The 24,952-nt window shown below is 40.5% G+C and overlaps 1 protein-coding gene across 1 annotated transcript in view; it reads left to right on the top strand.

Annotated features, from left to right (window-relative positions):
• LOC127158440 (protein NLRC5) overlaps window positions 1-24,952 on the top strand; it is a 95,521-nt gene that overhangs the window by 1,771 nt on the left and 68,798 nt on the right. Inside the window, exons 2-5 of the mRNA XM_051101578.1 lie at window positions 614-1,174; window positions 10,696-10,775; window positions 15,494-15,621; window positions 15,907-16,077. Of these exons, the coding sequence (XP_050957535.1) occupies window positions 628-1,174; window positions 10,696-10,775; window positions 15,494-15,621; window positions 15,907-16,077 (926 nt within the window). The 5' untranslated portion in view covers window positions 614-627. The remainder of the gene's footprint in view (window positions 1-613; window positions 1,175-10,695; window positions 10,776-15,493; window positions 15,622-15,906; window positions 16,078-24,952) is intronic.

Raw genomic sequence — 24,952 nt, 5'->3', positions numbered from 1 at the left:
TTTACTCTGCACATTTTTTTTTATTTTGGTTGCGTATGCAAACCACTTATGTGCATCCCTGTATGTAACCTTAACACTTCTGATTGGCCACTGCTTGTCTGTGATTGGCTAAAGTTCTCACTGCTGTAAAAACATGCTGTAAATAGGAACATTTCATGTTCTCCAGAGTGCAAACTTTAAAATGCCATGGAGATTTTGCCAATAATATTACATCGTTATAGTGTCACCTGAGGATGCTCCCACCCATTTCTCACCGGCATGCATTTCGCTCATCTCAAACAGGCCAATTAGTATGTTAACGACTGGACTAGATGGATGAGGTCACAAGAATCACATGGGTAGGAGCATCCTCAGCAAGCAGTATGCAGCTGAATTGTTAGCAGTTGCAGGATTTACTAATATTACTGATTACACTAATAATGAAATCAGTTGCAATGAAGCAACAAGAAAAGACAAAACAACACAAGATGCTTTCAGCCACTCTATTGGAGACAGTCTAAGAGGCAGTAGGTGGTCCTTACAGAAGTATCCTCATGTACTAGTTACTGAATTAAATCCCTTTGAGATGTTTGATAAATATGTTTTCATTTTTCCTTTGTGTTCTTAATCCTAGGCCACTTCTTGAAAATGGCAGAAATGAATAAACATCTGAATTTGGTGTTACTGGGAAAAATAGGAGCTGGGAAAAGTGCATCAGGAAACACAATTCTGGGACGACAAGCTTTTGAATCAAAGAAAAGTTTCAGTTCTGTCACACAAGACGTAGCTGTTGAATCTGGGACTGTCTTTGGACGACAGGTCACTGTTTATGACACACCAGGATTATTTAACCCAAAGCGGAGTGATGAAGAAATTCAACAAATGCATGCAAAAGCTCTTCAGAAATGTGAATCAGGTCACTGTGCATTTCTGCTGGTCATCAAAGTTGGCAGATTCACTGAAAAAGAGAGAATAACTGCGGAGAAGATTGAAAAGCTCCTGGGAGAAAATCGTTTGAAGAAAACCTGGATTCTCTTCACTGGAAAAGAAGAACTGGGCAAGACAATCGAAAAATTCATCAATGAAAGTGAACCACTGAAGAAACTCGTACAGAAATATGATCAGAGATACCACGTGTTCAACAACAAGATAAAAGGAGATGCTACGCAAGTTCAAGAGCTGCTTATAAAAATAGGTGAGTTTTTATTATACAAAATATTATATCAATATTTGGTGGAAAAATTCCTCTTTGTATCACAGTGGCAGGCCTGGACTAGCAATAGGAATTTTCTCCTCATCTTTTGTTGTTTGATTAAAATGAAACACACTGTTGGCAGCAGGAATACTAGCATACTTTATCATTCAATTGCCAAATGGCTAAAGAAACGTCATCATTATGTGTTCCACAACAACACTTTGCCGCACGCAGATGCTCCTGCATATCAATCGGCCGATGTTGATTAATTAAAAAATGCCAAAAATCAGTTGATCAGTCGGTTGACCTCTAAAAGTTACATTAATCAATTTAGCAGACAGACATTCACATTGATTTATAGTACTGGTAGCAAGCTAGAGTAGATCTGACAAAACACAAAAATATGAGTCTATGAGAATATAATGCAATAACACTTTCAATATTAGACTTTTCTATAGAGATATTGCACTAATTTTAACATTTAGGCACTTTAGAACATTTGTTTTCAAGTATTTGTATTTATGAGTGGTGACTATATAAAGGTGATTATGTCAGTAAACTGCACCGAAACAAAATCATGCAGTTAGTTAATGACAGTTTAAGTCAGTGACAAAATGGGGTTGGCAAGATGAGAAACTAAAAAAAACTTTTAAAAACTTATAAAAGCATCCATCAGGTATTTTAAAATGTACACTGTGTGTTTATGTTGATTTTATGTAATTAGAAATGACATTGTTACGGGGAGAGAGAGGCGAGAGGCGAGCGGATCCACTTGCGAGCTTTTATTGGGACGAGACAAAGACATGGTCGTACAGGCAGGGTCAAACAACAATAGCAGACAGGTTTAATGTAGGCGATGCACAATAGAAGTCCGTGAAACAGGCGAGGGTCGATCCGTGGCAAACGTCATCCGTAGGGGCTGGGCTAGGAGAATAAACCAAAAAACAAGAGCGATAGTCCAAAAAGGCAGGCGGCAGTACAGTCGAGAACGGGGAGCCAGGCGAGGGGAATAAACACTGGGAACTAGGAACACGGAAACTAGGAAACGCTAAACAAAAGAACACAATAACAACTCACAATACTCCGTGGTTTGCATGGGGAAAGTCCGGGGTTTTTATAGAGCTGCTGATTGGTCACATGAATATTATTATTATACTAAACTAGATGACATTTTATTTGACATTAATTTTCTTGTACATAATTATATTTTTATGAAAAATACTGGTTACGCCTGGTTGCTTCTACAGCCAAAGACCAATGTTTGTTGAAGAAATTGACACTGAAAATCAAGCATGACTGTCAACAAGTTCAGCTGAAGTGCATTTTTTTCAATGCTAAAAAAAATACGGCAACACAAAATTATCATAGTGATGAACAGTGAACTCATGTCTCCTATTGTAATTTTAATTGACATATTGTAATTTCATATTGTGTTGTGCCATGTATTGAGGAAAATGGAGCTCTGTTATATCATATTAATTATAAAATATCAGAAATTTAATGAATTGTAATGTAAGTTGTAACCTTTGGTTGATATTTTTTTTATCAAGTCAAGTCAAGTCAAGTCACCTTTATTTATATACCGCCTTTAACAATACAGAATTGTGACAAAGCGGCTGTACAGTATTAAATAGGAGATAGTGCATCAATAATGCAAAAGGGCAACAGTAAACACTCAATTTTCAGGTAAAGGCAGTTCATCATTGGATTCAATGATGTCATCATCTAGCTCAGTTCAGTTCAAATAAAATACAGTACTGTGTGAAGAAAAAAGTGTCCCCAACTAAGCAAGCCAGAGGCGAGGAACCAAAACTCCATCGGTGACAAATGGAGAAAAAACCTTGGGAGAAACCAGGCTCAGTCAGGGGCCAGTTCTCATCTGGCCAGACGCAGAGGACTCACCAGGTCCCGTGGTCCTGTGCCGACAGCCGTCTAGGTGACAAGGTCTTCACTGGGGATCCGTCTCTGGGGCTCATCTAGTCGATGTGGACTCCGCTGACATTCAGTGCTGACAAACTGATGGCGGTCAGATAAGTATGATTTGAACTATGCCAATGCACTACCACTAATGTCAGCACTGTGGTCAACAGTATTGAACACAGCACTAAGATCCAGTAGCACTAAGTGAGAGATACAACCACGATCGGATGATAAGAGCAGATCATTTGTAACTCTAATAAGAGCAGTCTCAGTACTATGGTACGGTCTAAAACCTGACTGGAAATCCTCGCAGATATAATTTTTCTTTAGGAAGGAAGATAATTGTGAGGATACAACCTTTTCTAATATCTTTGACAGAAATGGGAGATTCGAGATAGGTCTGTAATTAATTAACTCGTTGGGGTCAAGTTGTGGTTTTTTAATTAGAGGCTTAATAGCAGCCAGTTTGAAGGTTTTGGGGACATATCCTAATGACAGTGATGAATTAATAATATTTAGCAGAGAATCTATGAGATCTGGAAGCAAGTCTTTTAGTAGCCTAGATGGAATAGGGTCTAGCATACAAGTTGTTGGTTTAGATGCTTTAACAAGTTTATACAATTCTTCCTCTCCTATAGTAGAGAATGAGTGGAATTGTTCCCCAGGAGATCTATAGCGCACTATCTGATGCGACACTGTAATTGATGGCTGCATGGTGACAATTTTGTCTCTAATAGTATCGATCTTGGAAGTAAAGTTCATAAAGTCATTACTGCTATGCTGAGGGGCACAGTCAACACCTGTTGGTTCTTTATTTTTTGTTAACTTAACCACTGTATTTAATAAATACCTAGGGTTATGTTTGTTTTCTTCTAAAAGAGTCGAAAAGTAGTCAGATCTTGCAGTTTTTAACGCTTTTCTATACGATAGGATACATTCACGCCAAGCAGTACGAAAAATGTCTAGTTTTGTTTTCCTCCAGCTGCGCTTCATTTTCTCTCTTTAGGGCGTGAGTGTGCTCGTTATACCACGGGGTCGGACTGTTATCCTTAATCTTTCTTAGGCGCAGAGGAGCGACCGTATCTAGAGTCCTGGAAAAGACAGAGTCAATTTCTGTTACATTATCAAGTTTTTCTGAGCTATTGGACATGCTGAGGAATTTAGATAAGTCTGGAAGATTACTTAGAAAGCAGTCTTTTGTAGTAGAAGTGATGGTTCTACCATACTTGTAATAAGGAGTTGAATTGACAGTTTTATTTATCTGGAGTATACACGAGACTAGATAATGATTAGAGAGATCATCACTTTGCTGCAGAATCTCAACGGCATTGACATCAATTCCATGTGACAGTATTAAGTCTAGAGTATGATTTCGACTGAGTGGGACCTGACATGTGTTGTCTAACTCCAGTAGAGTTCAGAATGTCTATAAATGCTGCTCCCAGTGCATCGTTTTCATTATCAACATGGATGTTAAAGTCACCCACTAACTCGAATTCTTAAAAGAAAAGTCTGTATGGTGCCCTGGTGGCCTGTATACAGTAGCAAGTACAAACGTCACGGGGGATTTATCATTAACACTTGTTTCTCTGGATAATGTTACATGAAGCACCATTACTTCAAATGAATTATACTTGAAGCCTGCTCTCTGAGAAACACTGAAAATATTGCTATTAATTGTAGAAACACCTCCCCCTTTACCTTTTAGACGTGGCTCATGTTTATAACAGTAATCATGAGGGGTAGACTCGTTTAAGATAATGTAATCATTTGGTTTTAGCCAGGTTTCTGTCAAACAGAGCACATCTAGGTTATGATCAATTATCATATCATTTACAAAAAGCGCTTTTGTAGAAAGGGATATTCAATAAGCCAAGTTTTATCATTTGTTTTTCTGTATTATATACATTTTTTATTTGTTGAACGTCAATTAGATTGTTACTCTTAAATTGGTTTGGACGTCTTTTGTATTGTCTAGCTCGGGGAACAGACACAGTCTCTATAGCATGATATCTAGGTGAAAGGGTCTCTATGTGCTGAGAAATAACTGATTTTGGTGATGTGAGGCAGCTAGCAGACGGTCGGATTAGCCAGTCTGTCTGCTTCCTGACCTGGGCCCCAGTTAGTCAAGTGTAAACTCTAAGACTATATGCCATATTTCTAGAGAGAAGAGTGGCACCACCCCTGGAGGGATGAAGACCATCTCTTTTCAACAGGTTGGGTCTGCCCCAAAAACTTGTCCAATTGTCTATGAAACCTATGTTATTCTGTGGGCACCACTTAGACATCCAGCCATTAAGTGACGACAGTCTGCTATGTATCTCATCACCACGATACGCAGGGAGGTGACCAGAGCAAATTACAGTGTATGACATCGTACTTGCAAGTTCACACACCTCTTTAACATTATTTTTAGTGATCTCCGACTGGCGAAGTCGAACATCTTTTGTGCCGATGTGAATAACAATCTTACTGAATTTACGTTTAGCATTAGCCAATACTTTTCAATTTGCCAAGATATCAGGCGCTCTGGCTCCCAGTAGGCATTGGACTATGGTGGCTGGTGTCTCTATTTTCACGTTCCGTACAATAGAATCACCAATAACTAGAGCACTTTGATCCGGTTTCTCAGTGGGTGCGTCACTGAGTTGGGAGAACCTGTTTGATGTTCTGATCGGAACGGAAGAGCGGTGTTTTGACCCACGACTATGCCGTCTCACAGTCACCCAGTTGCCCTGCTGCAAAGGCGAAGTTACCGGAACCGAACAATGTACGGGACTCTCTGAGCTAGTCACATCCAAAGCCGTATCTAATGCCCTCACATTCTTACTATCCTTGATTAAAGTTTGGATGCGTGTCTCTAGTTCTGAAATCTTCTCTGTCAGTCTAACTATTTCCCTGCATGTATCACATGTGAATCCCTGACTGCTGACAGAGATTGATAAGCTATGTATATGACAGGTGCTGCATGTTACCAGAAAAGGAGAAGAAGCCATTACTCACTGTAGTTGTAGAACAATTTCAACTCACCACTGTTGTTTGATGAACTCGTGAAGAGAAAGGCAGGGTGAGAAAACAACAACGGTTGTAGATGCGAATAGAAACCAAAAATAAAAGTGAATGGCAAGCTAACCGGCTAATACACTGCAGGCGTGCTGCACTCGCGGTTGTAGAATAAAAGCGAGCGATCAACGAGAATGAGGGGAAAAAGGAAAGCGGTAGTAGACGTGAATAGAGACGTGAGTGGGAATGCAAATGGCAGGCTCAGGGAGCTCCAGGGAGCTACAAACACACACCACTCTGCAGCACGGGACAATATCAATAAGCAAATGTCAATATCAGTGAATTTATGTTTACATGTAGACACCCACTTCCTTCTCTTACATTATTGACCCCTTAAATCATTTATGTATATATTACATCATATCGTAGGATACTATATATTTCATTAAGGAATAGTTCACCCAAAAAAGAAAATTACCCCATTTTTAAATTGCTCCATGTGGAGCACTTTCTTTTATGAACCAGTTACACCACTTGACATTTCAATTTAAAATCAAATTTGACAGGCGTTATCATGGACACCTATGTAAATACATGGCCTTGTTGGGAATATTTCAAATTCAATTTTTAAAGTTAATACTCATTTTTTTTTTAATATTACTGAATTATCAATGTATTCCTGAGGTCATACCATTTGACATGTATACCTAAGAATACCTGACCATACCCCAAAAATATCAAATTATCTCACATTTTAAAGAGAGTTACTAACCTTTGCATGCAGCAGTTAGTATCACCAGAGGTCCTTCTCTGTGATATAATTTCCTGTCACATGATCTTCTTTCAAAATATTTTTTTGTAAAAATATTTACAAAATGACTCCTTGAATGGTAGTTAGACCCCCTTGACACTTCAGGAATTTGACTTGACTCACATAATTCCTCAAATTAATTATAATATTCAGAACAATGGTGCTCCATTTACTTTTATTTACTATTAAATAGTTCTAATGTAAGATTATGCCACACTAGCTGATCTGGTGTTTTATTGAGAATTTCACTTTTTTGAACAAGATCAAATATTTGGTATTAAGTTTTTATGGTTACACCACATTGACATTTTTGCAATTATCCCCTAAATTTAATGAAACCATTTGGACGCAAAAGTAGCATCACGTCATTGACCCATTTAACAGACACAATTAACAGCAATGATTAAACGTGGTGATCAAACTTGAAGCAAAATTTGAAAGTTTTTTTTATGCTGGTTCAGCATCAAATGTGCAAAGTCAATTTAAATTATATTTTAAAATATTTAAAAATGAAAATTACATAACCAATAAAAATTAGAAAGTGTCTAATATAAGTGTGTAACTACAGGTGGTTTGTATAGCCCACTCACCTGTGTGTAACACACTTAGAATTGCACTTTGAAAAATTGTCAGCAGTTTTAATGAGTTGGGGGGGAGGATGCTGAGGTTTTCATGATTTCAGAGAGGGACAGGGAGATTGGAGTTAAGGACTCTCACAGCCTGGGGGAAGAAGCTGTGGAGAAATCTGACAGAGCGAGCTTTGATACTCCGGTACCTTCTACCTGATGGCAGGAGCTGGAAGAGATTGTGGGAGGGATGGGTGGGGTCCTTCATGATGCTGGAGGCCTTGCTAGAGCATCGTGCAAGGAAAATATCCAGGATGGAGGGGAGAGGGGCACCGATGATATTTGCAGCTGTGTTCACTGTCCGCTGTAGGGTCTTGCGGTCAGCAGCACTGCAGTTCCCGTACCAGACAGTGATGCAGCTGGTCAGCACACTCTCAATGATGCCCCAAACGTTTTGGGACGTGACCTAAAGATAACGAGAAGTTAATAATATTGAGAAGTGGTTCTTCTGCTACAGGTAACAACGTTGTTCGTTTAGACCCAGTGATAAGTTTATTTAGCTCTTCCTGTCCTATAGTTGTAAAGTACTGCAGTTTTTCTTTAGGTGCAATGAAGCAAGCTGAATTACAAAATGCTCTAGGATCTACAGTTGTTATTGTATTTCTAAAGTTGTCTATTTCATCAGTGAAGAACTTCATAAATTCATTATTATTAAACTGTAAAGGAATATTTAGTTCAGGTGGCCACTGTGCTAAATAAAAACCTTGGATTGTTTTGGTTATTTTCTATGATCTTGTGGATATGCTCAGCCCTGGCAGCTTTTAGAGCCGGTCTATAGTTAGACATACTGTTTTTCCACACAATTCTAAAAACTTCCAACTTTTTTTTCTCTACTTGCGCTCAAGATTACAGGGTTCTTTCTTGAGAGAATGGGTAATACTGTTGTACCATGGTGCAGTATGCCAGTAGAGTTTGATTCTATATTAGAGTTTTATTCATTTGTATTTTAAACAGAGGAACTACAAAACGCATCATTCTAATGTTCAAAAATTCTAAATTCAAATTAAAAATTTGAAAATCAAAACATTCTGATTGTACAAAAATAAGGTCAAAGGTCAAGCTTCAGTGTTCCACAAAAAAATGAAGATTGTTACAATAGCCAAACTGAACTGTGTAAATTGTAGAGTGGCAAGTAAATCTTGCTTCCTCACAGTGTATTTCCTGACCACACAAAACTACATAAACTAAACAAGCAAGCAGCAGAACTCTCACAAACACCGAGCTATGCTACAAAATCAAACTTCAAAGCCTTTCCACACTGAGCGTTAAAAAGCTAAGCGAATTTTGGATGTGATGACATGCTGGAATAAAACAACAGATTCCTATGGATGCTTCCACATAGACCACAAACATTCACGCACCAAAAAAGTGAATGTTTTTTCCCAACCAGTCTGTGACAAAATTAACGTGACTGTCTCCGCTGGGGAAGTGACAATGGCAAATACACGCTTATATGCACACACGTACATACCTCATTCACTCTCCATGTTAATCCTTCCCGCTGTTTCTGCTGTCGGAAGCACGGGTGCACACATGATCCAATGGCAATTGGTCATGATGAACATTTCTCCTCCTTTCCATCAGTTTAAGCTTTCCCAGACATATTACGCATACACACTACATTTGTATATCTTTGTTATATCTTGTCTTACGTGCACATAGGTTCGTTGGCCTTTTAGGTTGAGATGCTTGCTTCTTTGTTTTTATTTTAAAACAATTCTAATGTAAAAGCCTTTCAAAGATTGATGGATCGAGTCCTCCAGGGCTGTGAGGAGTGGTCCGCTGCTTACCTTGATGATGTCGTAATCTACAGCAACTCCTAGGCTAAACACCTGCAACATGTGCAGCTGACTTTAGAGAAGATCCAAACAGCAGTATGTCGAAATTAAGGGTAAAATATATCATGCAATGAAGATTATATTTGCTTATGTACTATGTGTGAATGATGTGATTTGTTGTTGAATGATGAGGTTGTGAAAAGTAAATGAAGTACTTGAGGATAATCTGTGATACCTGTCTGTGGGATGGTCCTAGAGTGGGGGAGGAGGCTGCCTTATAAAAGGGGGGACCAGACCTAAACACTTGTTTACCAAGTCAAAGCGAGAGCACAACTGCGGTGCTTCAAGCGACCCCAACCGTTTATATTGTGGATACGTGTTATTACTGGTATATAGATATTTGGATTTTTCCTGTTTGTTTTCCACTTTTGTTGTTTCTATGATACTTTCGGGCTTGTGTTATTGTGCACCTGTAAATACTTTATTGTGGACTATTCCTTTTCGGCACTGTAAATAAATTACACCGTCCACGAAAGTTCTGTTGCGAGTGGGCCATCTTTCTTTAACAACTTTTACGGGCACTAGTTACATCCCCAAACGAGTTGGTGGTGCTCGATTTCTCACACAGTCCGATTAATCTTTTCAGTTTCTCAAAGTGAAAACACGGGCCGTCCAATAAGAATTGAGCATTGCATCACATGGTCATAGCAGCTGCTGTTGAACAGCACTCTGTTGTTGAGAGTGCTGGTGCTGTTTCGAGAACAAGTGATCTTCCGTACTAATAAATTGAGTGAAACATTTTTATACATATGAAAGCAAAAGACATATGATCATGACGATATTTTCTGTATGAGTTTTGTATGCAGCTCATGGTATTTTTATAACAATAAAGAATGTTTATGACAATAAGCAGTGTGGCGTTATTAAACATAGAAAGTCTGCCTATTACAGAATCAAAATCAACTACAGATCACAATCAGAAGTTATTACAAACACTCAATGATGATTTAGAGTGGGTTTTAAGCAAACACAATAATTATATACATTTTCAAATGTGGCATGATGCTAATTGTACTTCTATTTTTCTTTTTAAGATTTTTATTTATTTATTTTTTCTGTAAGCATTATAGATAGTTTGTGTTTCTGGCGTAGATTCAAACTTTATTTTAATTTAATGCTGTATATACAAGATACATATCTGAGGAAAAATGTATTGTTGGTCGACGCCACCTAGCGTGCAGGCGTGAAACAGCACAAGGCGAACAATTGTTTGACACTCGTGGTGACAGCTCGATTCTTCTGCGATTCACCTCACATTTTCTCATCGTGCTTAGTGTGGAAAGGCCTTTAGGCTGTAAAACTGATGCATTTCCTCTCTTACAGCTTCAACAGAGAGTGAAGATGATCTGAATATAAGACGAATGGCGAGGAGAGAGGAATATAAACAAAATCTTTTACTGCAGGTAAGAAACATGAACAGAAAATATTAATGTTCATTTATGGCATTTTAACCCTTTAAACACCTCAACTTCAATATTTCTAGTTCCCTATCAGTCAGTCACGTTCAATGTTACGTCGACTGACATAATGGGGTTCTACTTGGGGGCCCAATCACCTCTGAGCTTATGAAGAAAAATTGGCAAGGGAATTTGCATGCTAAGCCTCTCCCCCGTAGATTCGGGTATATAAGATAGTGGAGTGCATCCACTCATTCAGGTTTTTGTCAGTTGTTACTATGAGTGTAGAAGAAAGAAGATCGTCACTGCGGGAGTTTCTCGGCTGTGTGTTGGGAAACCCCCTTGCTTGCATTCAGCGGAGAGATCACCCTGCTGTGCACAGAAATGTGCTGCGGTCCCCCCTGGGCAATCCAGCCTAAAAGATCAAATTTCTACTGCATACACGGTTTTTGAAATTGTCTTTCGAGATGTCTTTCCAACTGTGTGCTTCTGTGTGTGGTAGTTTTCTTACTCCTCACAATGGTCACAATCGCTGTCTGTTGGTCTGGGTGTGTGAGTATCGAGATGGCGTTTGTGAATGGTGCATGCCCATTGTTACTGTAGGTCACAGCTCACATTCATATGAGAATGCCTTTGCGCTTTTGGTTCTTTAAAGAGAAAGAACCAAATTGCCTATTACAGCTATGCTGATGATACCCATATTTACCTTTATCAGATTTAGCTTTATCGCCAAATGACTACAGCCCCATTGATTCCCTCTGCCAATGCATTGATGAAATTAACAGTTGGATGTGCCAGAACTTCCTTCAGTTAAACAAGGAGAAAACTGAAGTCATTGCACTTGGAAGCAAAGAGGAAGTTCTCAAGGTGAATGCATACCTTGACTCTAGGGGTCAAACAACTAAAAACCAAGTCAGGAATCTTGGTGTGATTCTGAAGTCAGACCTTAGTTTCAGTCATGTCAAAGCAGTACACACAGGCACACAGATGCCCCGGGGCCTACTCAAGTATGCCTTTTCCCCAGTGAACCTCTAGACCCTGTGCAAGATCAGGGAGGACGAGGAGCAGGTCCTGCTGGTTGCATCATATTGACCCACCCGGACGTGGTTTGCCAACCTCATGCTCCTCGCGACAGGCCCTCCCTGGTACAAGCATCCCGATCTTGGAACCTGTTCGTCTGGCTTCTGGACAGGATGCAGCAGACCTCTCTGGCCTTCCCCAGGCCGTGGTAGTACAATCACTCAGGCTAGGGCCCCCCTCTACAAGTCAGGCCTACACTCTAATGTGGGGTCTATTCCATTGACTGGTGCTCCTCTCGCTGAGAGGACCCTCAGAGATGCTCACTCAGTGTGGTCCTGAAAGAAAAGCTGTATGTCGCGGTTATTGCGGACCACAATGATGCAGTGGATTGTTCATCCCTGGGGAAGCATCACTTGATCGCCAGGTTCCTGAGAGATGCGAGAAGGTTAAATCCTCCTGGACCGCACCTCATCCCCTCTTGGGATCTCTCTGTGGTCCTCCTAGGTCTTCGGAGAGGTCCCTTTGGGCCGCTTGATTCAGTTGAGCTAAAATAGCTGTCTCTTAAGACTTTGCTCCTGGTCAAAAGGAAGAGGAACCTGCACGCATTTTTGATCAACAAATTGTGCCTACAGTTTGGTCCGGCTGATTCTCACGTGACCTTGAGATCCCAGGTCAGTTATGTGCCACTCCCCTGCGGGTTCAGGTAGGGAACCTGCAAGCATTGCCCCCGGAGGAGGCAGTCCCTGCCTTGCATTGCTGTGTTCTGTTTGCGCTTGGTGCATTACATGAAAAGCACTGGAGCTCAGACGCACGAGGAGCTCTTTGTCTGCTTTGGGAAGTCAGCAAAAGGGGAACATTGTCTTCAAGCAGAGGTTGGCCAATTGGGTGGTTGAAAAGCAAATCACATTGGCATAACTGTGCCAAGGTGAGCCGTGCCCCCTGGGAGTTATCTCCTCTGGAATGTTGCCTCTTCCTGGGTCTTGACACACGGTGCCTCTCTAGCAAACTTATGTATAGCTGCGGGCTGGGTGACTCCTAACACCTTTGCAAGATTTTACAACCTTCGCGTAGAGCCCGTGTCCTCCCATGTGTTGGGTAACATGAGTTAATCTGTGGGAGGCTGGCTTAGTGTCTGCTTGCAGCGCCATTCACTTTGGGATCTGTGCGCTTTCTCCCAGCTGTTCCAGTCAGTGAACCCTGGGTCCTCCATTGCCCCTCAGTTCGGACTAAGTGAAGTATTTCGCTACTGTGTCCAGCAGGGGGTTAACCCCTGCACCCTAATTAAAACTCACCTGCCTGTTGCTTTCTAGTAACCCTTTAGACCTTGATTAGCTTGTTCAGGTGTGTTTGATTAGGGTTGAAGCAAAACTATGCAGGACTGCGGCTCTCCAGGGCCGACGTTCACCACCCCTGTTATAAATACAACTTTAGCACAGACCCTACTAATTTTCGCAGGCAATGTTTTTGTATATTTGTATACAAAAGATATGAGAATTAGAGATATGAGAATTAATTGCTGACAAGCTACTGACCTAAGAAGACAGAAAAATTAGGGTTTCAAATACTTAGAAATTCTCTTCTTAGTGGACAAGACTGCCAGTAAGGTTATTGAAAACTAATGTGTTTCTGACAGTTTTTCCGTATTTTCACTTTTTGCTGTTTTTTGCTGTAACACATTAAACCAGACAGGCACACATGTGACGCAGCAAAGAAAATATAGGTTGTATTTTCATTCCTAACTTCAGTAAACATGCATAGATCATGGAAAATGACACAACATTATTTTCAAAAAAATTCTCCTGCTTAAAATGAGCCCAATGTTAAGATATTCGTCATTGAGTTATAAAACCTAAAACCCCAAAGACGCATAATAATATGTGATGCAATCTAGGAAAACCCAACACATGGTGACATATTACCTTTTTTAGATTTTGATACCGTGAAAGCTATGTTTTGTCTATGTTGAGAGTCGCTCGTTTTCCTTCGTTCCGCTGTTGCTTCATTATCGGGATTAGTCTTTTTCCCCGCTCTTAAATTTCTCGAGGAAACTGGTCGTTCATCCCCAACTCGGTACCTCGTAATTCTTTTCCTTTACTTTTCACTAATTCTTTATGTTTGTAGTGTTCAAATTTTGCTACTATTTGGCGAGGTCATTTGTTTTTTTGGTCGATCCGATGTACACGGTGAAAGGAGATTGTATTGACTGTTGACATGGGTAGCTTTAAAGAGGAATGCAGAAATTCTTTGATCGTATCTTCTGGGTTTTCTTGTGGGGTTTCTGGTATGCCTGAGAATACTAAATTGTCTCACATACTTCTGCATTGAAGATCTAGGATGGTTTCATGTGGTTGTTATCTGTGGTAAGCTTATTGATTTGTGTTGTTAGAGCCAAAATTTTTGTTTGTAAATCATTGTTTTGTGACTGAAGCATTTCGATTTGAGACTGGCTAAATTTGAGGCTCGTCTTTAGCTCTTTAAAGTCCTGGTGTAACAGTTCGAGAATTGCCAGTTTGTTGTTAATAGATTCCAACAGGCTCACCTCTACTGTTGTGGTATTTTCTTCTGTTTCTGCCGAATCCTCCCGGCGCCGGTATTTTTTCTGTGGCTGAGGCATGATGTTACGTCCAAAAAAGTAATTGTCTAAAAACCGTTCAAAGTTTTCAATGCTCTCCACAGTTGCCGTGAGTCTGATGTATTTTATTTAAACGTATATGGATCAAGATGAAGAAGAAGAAAAAAGTTTATCTCTTATATAACTTTTTGGATTGTTTGGATGTTTACCACGCCGATGCTGACGCCGCCATCTTAGTTCACGTCTGCAATCACGCGAGAATCATGTTCAGAGCACCAACTCCCCGTCAGCCATCTCCCCTCTGCTTCAGGAATTTATTTTCATCATCATAATTGGTGGATGTTTAAAATATAAAAATAATGAGATGCCTAAAACAGGCCCGAAGCCCGGCCCGCGTCTGAACTATGACGTGAAAATTGGCCTAAAGCCTGGCCCTAGGGGCATCAAACATTCGGGGCCCATCGGGCTCGGGATGAAATGCAGGGTTTAAAGGGTTAAGAACCCATAAAATAAGCACAAAAACCTATTTTTATTATTATTTACAGCTATTTAACGTTTGTCCCAACTTGATTTTTTATGAGTATTATTACTTACTGAATAAATCATTTTGATGTGACAATGTGATCTTCAGGGACACAGACCTGGCAGGCTGTAGTATTGACGTCTATAAAGCATCAGTGTATTCAGGCATGTGTACCCAGATCTTTAAGGAGGAAACAGGGATCATTCTTGGTACCATGTACTGCTTTGTTCACTTGGGCATTCAAGAGTTTATTGCAGCCCTTTATGCACATCTGTTTCTAATCATCAACAAGAAATATGTGTTTGATCAAGACTCTATAGAACAGGAAAACAAAAGTGAAACCATTATTGATTTGCTCAAGACTGCAGTGGACAAGGCACTAGAGAGTGATGATGGACACCTGAATCTTTTTCTTCGATTCCTCCTTGGTTTGTCACTCCAGTCCTGTCAGCAACTCTTACAGGGTCTGTTGACACAGCAAAATGAAAATTACCAAATCAAAAAGGAAAATATCCAGTACATCAAGCAGAAATTTGAAGTTAATGTGTCTCCATTCAGACCCACCTTAGCAAAGGAAGTCTCTCATCTGTTGATCTTTCTCCTGCCCAGTGGTCTGCTTTTGGCTATGTGTTGACATCAGAGGAGGAGCTGGAGGAGTTTGAGCTTCAGAAATTCACGAAATCAGACGAGTGTCTCATTAGATTATCAGCAGTCATCAAAACCTCCAAAAGAGCTCTGTAAGTTAATCATTTTTGCTTTCATCTGAAAAATACATTTGTCTAGGGTTCCACTCCATCCTGGAAAAAAAAAAAAAAATATATATATATATATATATATGTATATATATATATGTGTGTGTGTGTATATATATATATATATATATATATATATATATATTTAAGTTCTGGAAATTGCATAAGAAGTTAGAAAAATATAAAATGTCGTGGAAAAATGTAGCAGTTTTGTAAAATTATAAAAAAAATGTAATATCTAATTATTATGTAATCTTATTTCCCTGATAGGCTAAATAATTGTAGCTTAACACACAAAAGCTGTTCAGCTCTGGCTACGGTTCTTGGATCAGATAACAGTCTGAAAGAGCTGAACCTGAACAATAATAATCTACAAGATTCAGGAGTGAAGCTGCTCTGCACTGGACTGGAAAAAAAGACATGTCATTTGGAGATACTAAGGTAAGTTGTGTGACAATAGACAAACATTGAGCTCAACAAAAACAAAGTAAAAACTAAATTAGATAATGAACAAGTCTGTAAGTTGTGCATTGAGATTTTATATTTACATTTGCCATGATATTCTTTTTCTAATTTGGTCTGCCATTGACACTGTCCTAAGCCAATTCATTGTGCTATACCAGTTACAAAATGCATTTGGTAATAAAGGCATGAAACATTAATTTAATTTATCTTTTAATTAATGAAAAAAAATTGGTTGGCAAATAAAGGGGATTTAATATTACAATTAAAACATTAAAGCAATATTGAATTGTACATGTGCGACCATGTACAGACAGAAATGACATACTGTTGTGTAAATAAGATAAGTAACATAAGGCTATTTAGTTTGTTTAATAAAATAACAAGGTATAGACCGGTTCTATAGGAACGGTAACCTTAAACGTCTGTTGTGATCTGGTGCTATATGCATAGTTCTTCCATGAAACTCTAGATGACGCAGGCTGATGGGTGTTAACATAACTGATGATATTCACAGCCTTATACCACTTGGCACAAGCTGATTGGTTTACGTTGTGTACGCAGCCAATAAGTTTGAACCTTTACCTTTAAAAGACTGGTTAGCATTCACTTGAGCCTTTCACAGCAGTGCGCTTTGAGTTCCTCTGAAACTCAACTAGATAAGTAAACACTCTGACTCTTATTTTAGGGCTTTATTACATTAGTCAGCTTACATTTCTAAAACTATAAAACATACAGTCGTAAAACTATGTGCAGGTTGTTTGTGAGAGAAGTAATGTTAATTACTAAGCATGTACTGTTCATATAACAGCAACAGCGGCGGCTTATAGTTTGTGTTTGTGAAAATACATCGCCTAGTGAAACAGTAAATTGAAGGGGATTACCCTATTTGGCCGAAACATTTTATGTCTTAATATTATCTTGGCCATTCTCATCTATATTATGTGCAAACGGGTTGATTTCTGAAGGTGCACGCCACAGAGGGATCGGCTGCAGTGGCATTCACAGTCTTTTATAGTTTTAAGTCAAGGCGAACCTGTATAACGGTATTCCTTAAACGTCCTATTGTCATCAGGCTACTTCTTAAACCAGCAACTTAAATGAGCAAAAGAAATAATATACCCACTTTATTATACATGTACTCGTGGCGCATTGCAATCCACTTCAAAAGGGAGTGGGCCACATCTCTATTTCACTCGTTACATTTGGTTCAGTCATAGTGCAGTGTTTATTGTAAAAGTCATGTTTAGTGGTAGTTTAAAGATGATGAATCAGTAATTCGTTTAAAATATAAGGATACCATTACTAATAATAAATTGGTTCAGTTTAGTAGCCCATTTACAAGCATAATAGTAAGGCACTTTTAAACTTGGAATTCTTATTTGTTTATTCAGCTGGGCTCACAGCAAATCTAGTACTTTCATAAAGTGTAGCAGCAGTATCCATAGAAATTCAGATTGCGTTATTAGCAAATTATTAATAGCTGCATGCATAGCAGTTAAATGATTTATTAGTAGCAGCAGCAGGTAAAACAGTTGAAGTTTCAATGGCTAAACATGGATGTTACGTGAACTCTTCAAGTGAATAGGAATTATTAGCATTTTGTTTATTTAGATTAGATTAGATTAGATTCAACTTTATTGTCATTACACATGTACAAGTACAAGGCAACGAAATGCAGTTTAGGTCTAACCAGGAGTGCAATAAGCAGTAAGTGCAGGATAAAGGTATAAGTTATAAGTTCACTATTTAAAGATTGATATACTGTGAGCATAATATACAGATTGCTAGTAACTATAATCAGATTTACAAATAGATGAACAATATATACAAGTTGCTATTAACAGTAATCAGGAATTTGCAGATAGATATGAACAATGTACAGGTTGCTATATTCTATAAACAGGAATTTACAAATAGACATGTACCAATATATATGTAATCAGAAATTTACAAATGTATTGTGCAAAGGATATTTGCTTTTCAAATAGTTATGTACAGTGTAGTGCAATAAATATTAAATAGTGCAATGGTAATGGAGAGAGTATAGGGGTGTGTGAGGGGGGCAAAGAAGTCAGTGGGGGGCAGAGTTCAATAAGGAGACCACTCTGGGAAAGAAGCTGTTCCTTAGTCTGCTGGTTCTTGACCTGGGACACCTAAAGCGCCTACCGGAAGGCAGGAGTGAGAACAGTTTGTGGGCGGGATGAGAGTCATCCTTTAGAATACTGCGTGCTCAACGCATACAGTGTTTCTTCTGGATGTCCTCAATGGCTGGAAGTGGAGTCCCTATAATGCGCTGGGCAGTTTTCACCACCCGCTGCAGTGCCTTACGCTCAGCAACAGAGCAGCTTCCGTACCAGACTGTGGCACAGTTGGTTAGGATGCTTTCTATTGTACAGCGATAGAAGTTCACCAGCGATAGAAGTTCTTCTCAAGTGTTCTCAAGAAGAAGAGGCGCTGGTGAGCCTTCTTGTCCAGGCTAGAGGTGTTGGTGGTCCAGGATAGGACCTCCGAAATGTGGGTCCTAAGGAACTTGAAGGATGAGACAGGCTCAACAGCCATCCCGTTGATGTGAATGGGTTCATGTGAGCCTCTTCTTCCCTTCCTGAAGTCCACAATGAGCTCCTTGGTCTTAGTGGTGTTAAGGAGCAGATTATTGTCCGTGCACCAAGTGGCCAGGTGCTTGATCTCCTCCCTGTAGGCAGTCTCATCGTTGTTGCTGATGAGACCGATCACCGTAGTGTCATCTGCAAACTTGATGATGGTGTTAGATCCATGCATAGGCCAGCAGTCGTGGGTGAAGAGGGAGTAAAGGAAGGGGCTCAGCACACAGCCCTGTGGTACACCAGTGTTGAGCGTGATGGTAGTGGAGCAGATGTGGCCTGACCTAACATGCTGAGGTCTGTTGGTCAGAAAGTCCATAATCCAGTTGCAAAGTGAGATGTTAATGTCCAGGTCTCTGAGTTTGGTGATTAACTTAGAGGGTAAGACAGTATTGAATGCTGAACTGAAGTCAACAAACAGCATTCGTGCATAGGTGTTTGTACTGTCCAGGTGTGTGAGTACAGAGTGCAGCGCTATGGAGACTGCATCCTCAGTACTCCTATTGCCACGGTAGGCAAACTGGAGTGGGTCCAGTGAGGATTGGAGAGAGTCCTTTAGGTGTATCAGGACCAACCGCTCAAAGCACTTCATAATGATGGGTGTGAGTGCTACAGGGCGGTAGTCATTCAGGCATGTTGGGCTAGAGTGTTTCAGCACTGGCACAATTGAGGTAGATTTAAAGCATGCTGGTACAGCTGCTTGGTCAAGGGACACGTTAAAAATGTCTGTGAATACCCCAGCAAGCTGCTCTGCACATGCCCTCAGTACGCGCCCAGGGATACCGTCTGGTCCAGCAGCCTTGCGTGCGTTGATCCGGCTCAGTGCGGTGTAGACATCAGAGGAGATAAGAGTGAAGGGTGAGTGGTCGGTTGAGGAGGCGATCTTGGTGGCAGTCTCTTTATTGTCTCTCTCAAAGGGAGCATAAAAGTCATTAAGCTCATTCAGAAAGAAGACATTAGTGGCTGTGGGGGTGGAGTGACTGGGTTTGTAGTCGCTGATGGCCTGGATGCCCTGCCACATACGTCGAGGGTCAGAGTTCGAAAAGTGCTCCTCTAGCTTTAGTTTGTAGCAGTGCTTAGCCTTTTTGATGCCCCTCTTCAGATTAGCCCTGAAAGTGCTGTAGGCCTGTGCATCATCTGATCTGAAGGCAGTGTTGCGTGCCTTTAACAGGATACGCACCTCCTTGTTCATCCATGGCTTCTGATTTGGGTATATGGTGATCTGCTTCTGTGATCTGGTTGTAACACTGTCAGTGGTAGTGTTGATGTAATCCAGAACAGAGGAAGTGTAGCTGTCTATGTTCGTGTGAGAGCCACAGGTGGCCTGAGTAGCAAACATACTCCAGTCCGTGTGTAGAAACCTGTCCTGGAGTGTGAAGTCTACCCCCACTGGCCACACTTTGATGGTCTTCACTGATGGCTTCACACGGTTGATGAGGGGTGAATACTTGGGAGTGAGGAACAAAGAAAGGTGGTCTGATTGTCCCAAATGGGGGAGGGGGGTCACAATATAGGCTTCAGCCATGTTTGTGTATACATAGTCTAAAGTTTTGTTTCCTCTAGTGTGACAAAAAATGTTTTGGTGAAATTTGGGGAGTACTGTCTTTAAGTTGGAGTGATTAAAATCCCCCGCGACAATAAATGCAGCCTCCGGGTGAACAGTTTGTTGTTTGCTGATGGCCGCATGAAGTTCGTTCATAGCAAGCTTGGCATCAGCATCGGGAGGAATGTAAGCAGCAGTTATAATGGTGGAGGTGAACTCCCGTGGCAGATAAAACGGTCTACACTTAACCATGAGAAACTCTAGGTTAGCTGAGCAGTGTCTCCCAAGAATAACAGAGTTCGTGCACCAAGCATTGTTAACCTAAATGCACAGTCCTCCACCTCTGGTCTTACCGGAGCCATCCGCTGTTCTGTCTGCCCGGAATGTGTGGTGCTCAGCTGGAGCGATAGCATTGTCCGATATGTCGCTGTTTAGCCATGTTTCAGTGAAAATCATGACATTGCAGTTCCAGAGTCTCTTGCTGTGGTTGATGCGGAGTCGAATCTCATCCATTTTGTTCACCAGTGGCCGTACATTGGTGAGGAAAATGCTGGGTAAAGAGAGCCGGTGTGGTGTTAGCTTTAGCTTAGCTCTCAGTCCTCCACGCTTCTCCCGTCTTTGTTTACGGTCTTGATGCCGTCTTCGAGCACTTCCGCCCGGCCGGGTAGGGTGCGCAGCCTCAGGTGTTCTGGCGATCTCAGGGACGAGTTGATAATTTCTGATAAAGCTGTCGGGAATGTACAAACCAATATCCAAAAGCACCTGTCGGGTGTACGATGTAAAAGCACTGCTGTTCTGCACGAACAGACCCGAGATGAGCAAGTAAAATACTGTAAATCTGCAGAAACTGGAGAGACACTGAGCCTCGCGATGTGTACGTGCCGCCATCTTGGTCTATAAATGTGACCATAAAGGGGCTATAGCAATCATAAGTACTTGTACAGCTGTAGCAGCAGTATGCATAGCTATTCAGATGCAATGTAAGAAATAGCAGTAGCATGCATAGCAAGCCAAATAATTATCGATAATATAGCAGTGGCAGCAGGAAGTGCTTTAGTCGTAAACAATTTTCATTTAACATATGGGGTAAGTAACTCTTAATGTAAAATAGGCATTTTATTACTTTTGCTTATTTTATTACTTTTCCTAAACTCTTAAGCGAAATAGGCTTTATTTTGATTGTTTGCTGTTTAGTAAAGAGGCTTATAGCAATTCAAAGTACTTTGTGTACTGTAACAGCAGTATGCTTAGCGATTTTTATAGCAGCAGCATTCAGATGCAGTGTTAGAAATAATATTAGCAGCAGCATGCTAAGCAAACTAATTATTATTTTGCTAATATAGCAGCAGTAGTTAAAAGTACTTGGTCTGATTAAATTTCAGCAATTTCGCATGGATGGTTAGTGAACTCTCAAAGCAATATTAGGCATTTTATTACTTGCTTATCCAATAGGGTTTACAACAGATTCAGCAGACTCAGACTTCATTGTGTTAGCTATTTAATAGCGGGCCTTATAGCTATTCTTAGTACTTGTGTTTAGTTCGCAATGTTGGCTAATTTTAATAGCGGCAGCATGTAGAGCAGTTTCAGATGCTATGTTAAATAACCTTAGCAGCGGCATACTTACCGAGTTAGATTATCATTGTTTCTAATATAGCAGTGACAGCATATAGTACTTTTAGTTGCATGAAATTCCAGTGAATCACATGGGGTAAGTAATGTGAAATAGGTATTTTATTACTTTTGCCATTTAACAGGGCTACAGTGCCTTTGCAAACTCTCCAAAGTGAAATGGGCATTACTGATTGCGTTTGCTTGTTTAATTAAGAGGCTTATAGCAATTCTAAGTACTTTTGTGCAGTTGTATCAGCAGAATGTTTAGCTGTTTATAGTGTTCTTTGTTTGATTACGTCATTAATTGATCTTTACCACACATCTCTGCCATATGTACATCAACTTGACATAGTCACCACTAGTAAGCTACTACTAAATACACTGCTCAAAAAATAAAGGGAACACTTAAACAACACAATGTAACTCCAAGTCAGTCACACTTCTGTGAAATCAAACTGCCCACTTAGGAAGCAACACTGATTGACAATCAATTTCACATGCTGTTGTGCAAATGGAATATACAACAGGTGGAAATTATAGGCAATTAGCAAGACACTTCCAATAAAGGAGTGGTTCTGCACAGACCACTTCTCAGTTCCTATGCTTTCTGGCTGATTTTTTGGTCACTTTTGAATGCTGGCGGTGCTTTCACTCTAGTGGTAGCATGAGACGGAGTCTACAACCCACACAAGTGGCTCAGGTAGTGCAGCTCATCCAGGATGGCACATCAATGCGAGCTGTGGCAAGAAGGTTTGCTGTGTCTGTCAGCGTAGTGTCCAGAGCATGGAGACGCTACCAGGAGACAGGCCAGTACATCAGGAGACGTGGAGGAGGCCGTACGAGGGCAACAACCCAGCAGCAGGACCGCTACCTCTGCTTTTGTGCAAGGAGGAACAGGAGGAGCACTGCCAGAGCCCTGCAAAATGACCTCCAGCAGGCCACAAATGTGCATGTGTCTGCTCAAACGGTCAGAAACAGACTCCATGAGGGTGGTCTGAGGGCCCAACGTCCACAGGTGGGGGTTGTGCTTACAGATTTGCCACTGGCGCACTGTGCTCTTCACAGATGAAAGCAGGTTCACACTGAGCACATGTGACAGACGTGACAGAGTCTGGAGACGCCGTGGAGAATGTTCTGCTGCCTGCAAAATCCTCCAGCATGACCGGTTTGGCACTGGGTCAGTAATGGTGTGGGGTGGCATTTCTTTGGAGAGCCGCACAGCCCTCCATGTGCTCGCCAGAGGTAGCCTGACTGCCATTAGGTACCGAGATGAGATCCTTAGACCCCTTAGACCCTTAGACCCCTTGTGAGACCATATGCTGGTGCAGTTGGCCCTGGGTTCCTCCTAATGCAAGACAATGCTAGACCTCATGTGTTTCTGGAGTGTGTCAGCAGTTCCTGCAGGACGAAGGCATTGATGCTATGGACTGGCCCGCCCGTTCTCCAGACCTGAATCCAGTTGAGCACATCTGGGACATCATGTCTCGCTCCATCCACCAACGCCACGTTGCACCACAGACTGTCCAGGAGTTGGCGGATGCTTTAGTCCAGGTCTGGGAGGAGATCCCTCAGGAGACCATCCGCCACCTCATCAGGAACATGCCCAGGCATTGTAGGGAGGTCATACAGGCACGTGGAGGCCACACACACTACTGAACCTCATTTTGACTTGTTTTAAGGACATTACATCAAAGTTGTATCAGCCTGTAGTGTGTTTTTCCACTTCAATTTTGAGTGTGACTCCAAATCCAGACCTCCATGGGTTAATAAATTTGATTTTCATTGATCATTTTTGTGTGATTTTGTTGTCAGCACATTCAACTATGTAAAGAAGAAAGTATTTAATAAGAATATTTCATTCAGATCTAGGATGGGTTATTTTAGTGTTCGCTTTATTTTGTTGAGCAGTGTATATTGTAGAACTTTAATTTGCTGTAAAGTTGCTTTGCAACGATATGTATTGTGAAAAGTGCTTTACAAATAAATTTGAATTGAATTGGATTAAATATTTAGATCACATTTAGTGAATTTTAAAAGCAGCAGCATGTATAGCAAATTCAGATGTGATGTAACAAATAATATTAGCAGCGTCTGCATAGAAAACCGATTATTGTGTTTCCAGTTTAGCAGCAGCAGTAGGAAGTACCTTAGTTGGTTGAAATTTGATAAGATAACACATGGATAGTAAGCAGGTTGGGGGTTCCTGGGGGTTACTTCATCTATCAGCCTACAGCGTGATTCCTGTTTGTCAAAGACACACATAGTGCATGTTTCAACCTAGGTAAGTTTGAGCTATTGGCTCAGACACACATAGTTATTTAGGTCATTGCATAAACCTAAGTTTCACATTGCTAAGCCACTAGTTAACTTATCTGGGCTTCACTAGCCCAGAAACACATTAACTCAGGTCACTAGTTTAAGCTATCTGGTCAAACGATCAGGTACACACAGCAATAGTCCACTAGCGTTAAGCCATTCGGCAAAACTGGCTCAGGCCCACATAGATAGCAAACACGCGGTCTCATGGCTCTTTGGAGCAGCAGCAGTACAAATGTCTTGGCAATAGATCTGCTTATTCTGGGGGATTTTGTGTCTTTATTTTGCTTTTATAAGGATGATTACAGGCATTTTATTGTATAGCAGCAGTATGCTTTCATGCTTACAGCAGCATGCATATTTTAGCTGTTTCGTATGTCCTTCCAGCTTTGGCGGGTTATTTTGTATGCTATTGTGCAGCAGCAGTATGTCTTGAATACTCACAGCACCGTATTGCCATATGCTTTGTAGTGGTGCAACGGATTACAAAACTCATGGTTTTTGAGTCACGGATCGGACCATTTTTTGGATCAGCAAAAAAGGGGAGGAGTCAACTGTAAATTGTTTTCCATTTATTACAAGAACAGTATGGCAAGAAACTTTTGGTTTTATCAAAAAATAACTTAAATAAAATAAAATCAAGAAATAACCAAAAATAATTTCAGTGAAAAAAATAAGTCAAAAAATCTCAATTTTAACATTTTAAACAATAGGGCCCTACAATCTTTTTTTTTTCCCCAGAAATTCTTGTGTTTTAATTTTTCTGATAATCAAATAC

Source organism: Labeo rohita, unplaced genomic scaffold (genome assembly GCF_022985175.1).
Source record: "Labeo rohita strain BAU-BD-2019 unplaced genomic scaffold, IGBB_LRoh.1.0 scaffold_151, whole genome shotgun sequence".
Classification (NCBI taxonomy): domain Eukaryota; kingdom Metazoa; phylum Chordata; class Actinopteri; order Cypriniformes; family Cyprinidae; genus Labeo; species Labeo rohita.
The sequence above is the reverse complement of the archived record's forward strand: the minus strand, read 5'-3'. Positions and strand labels throughout refer to the sequence as shown.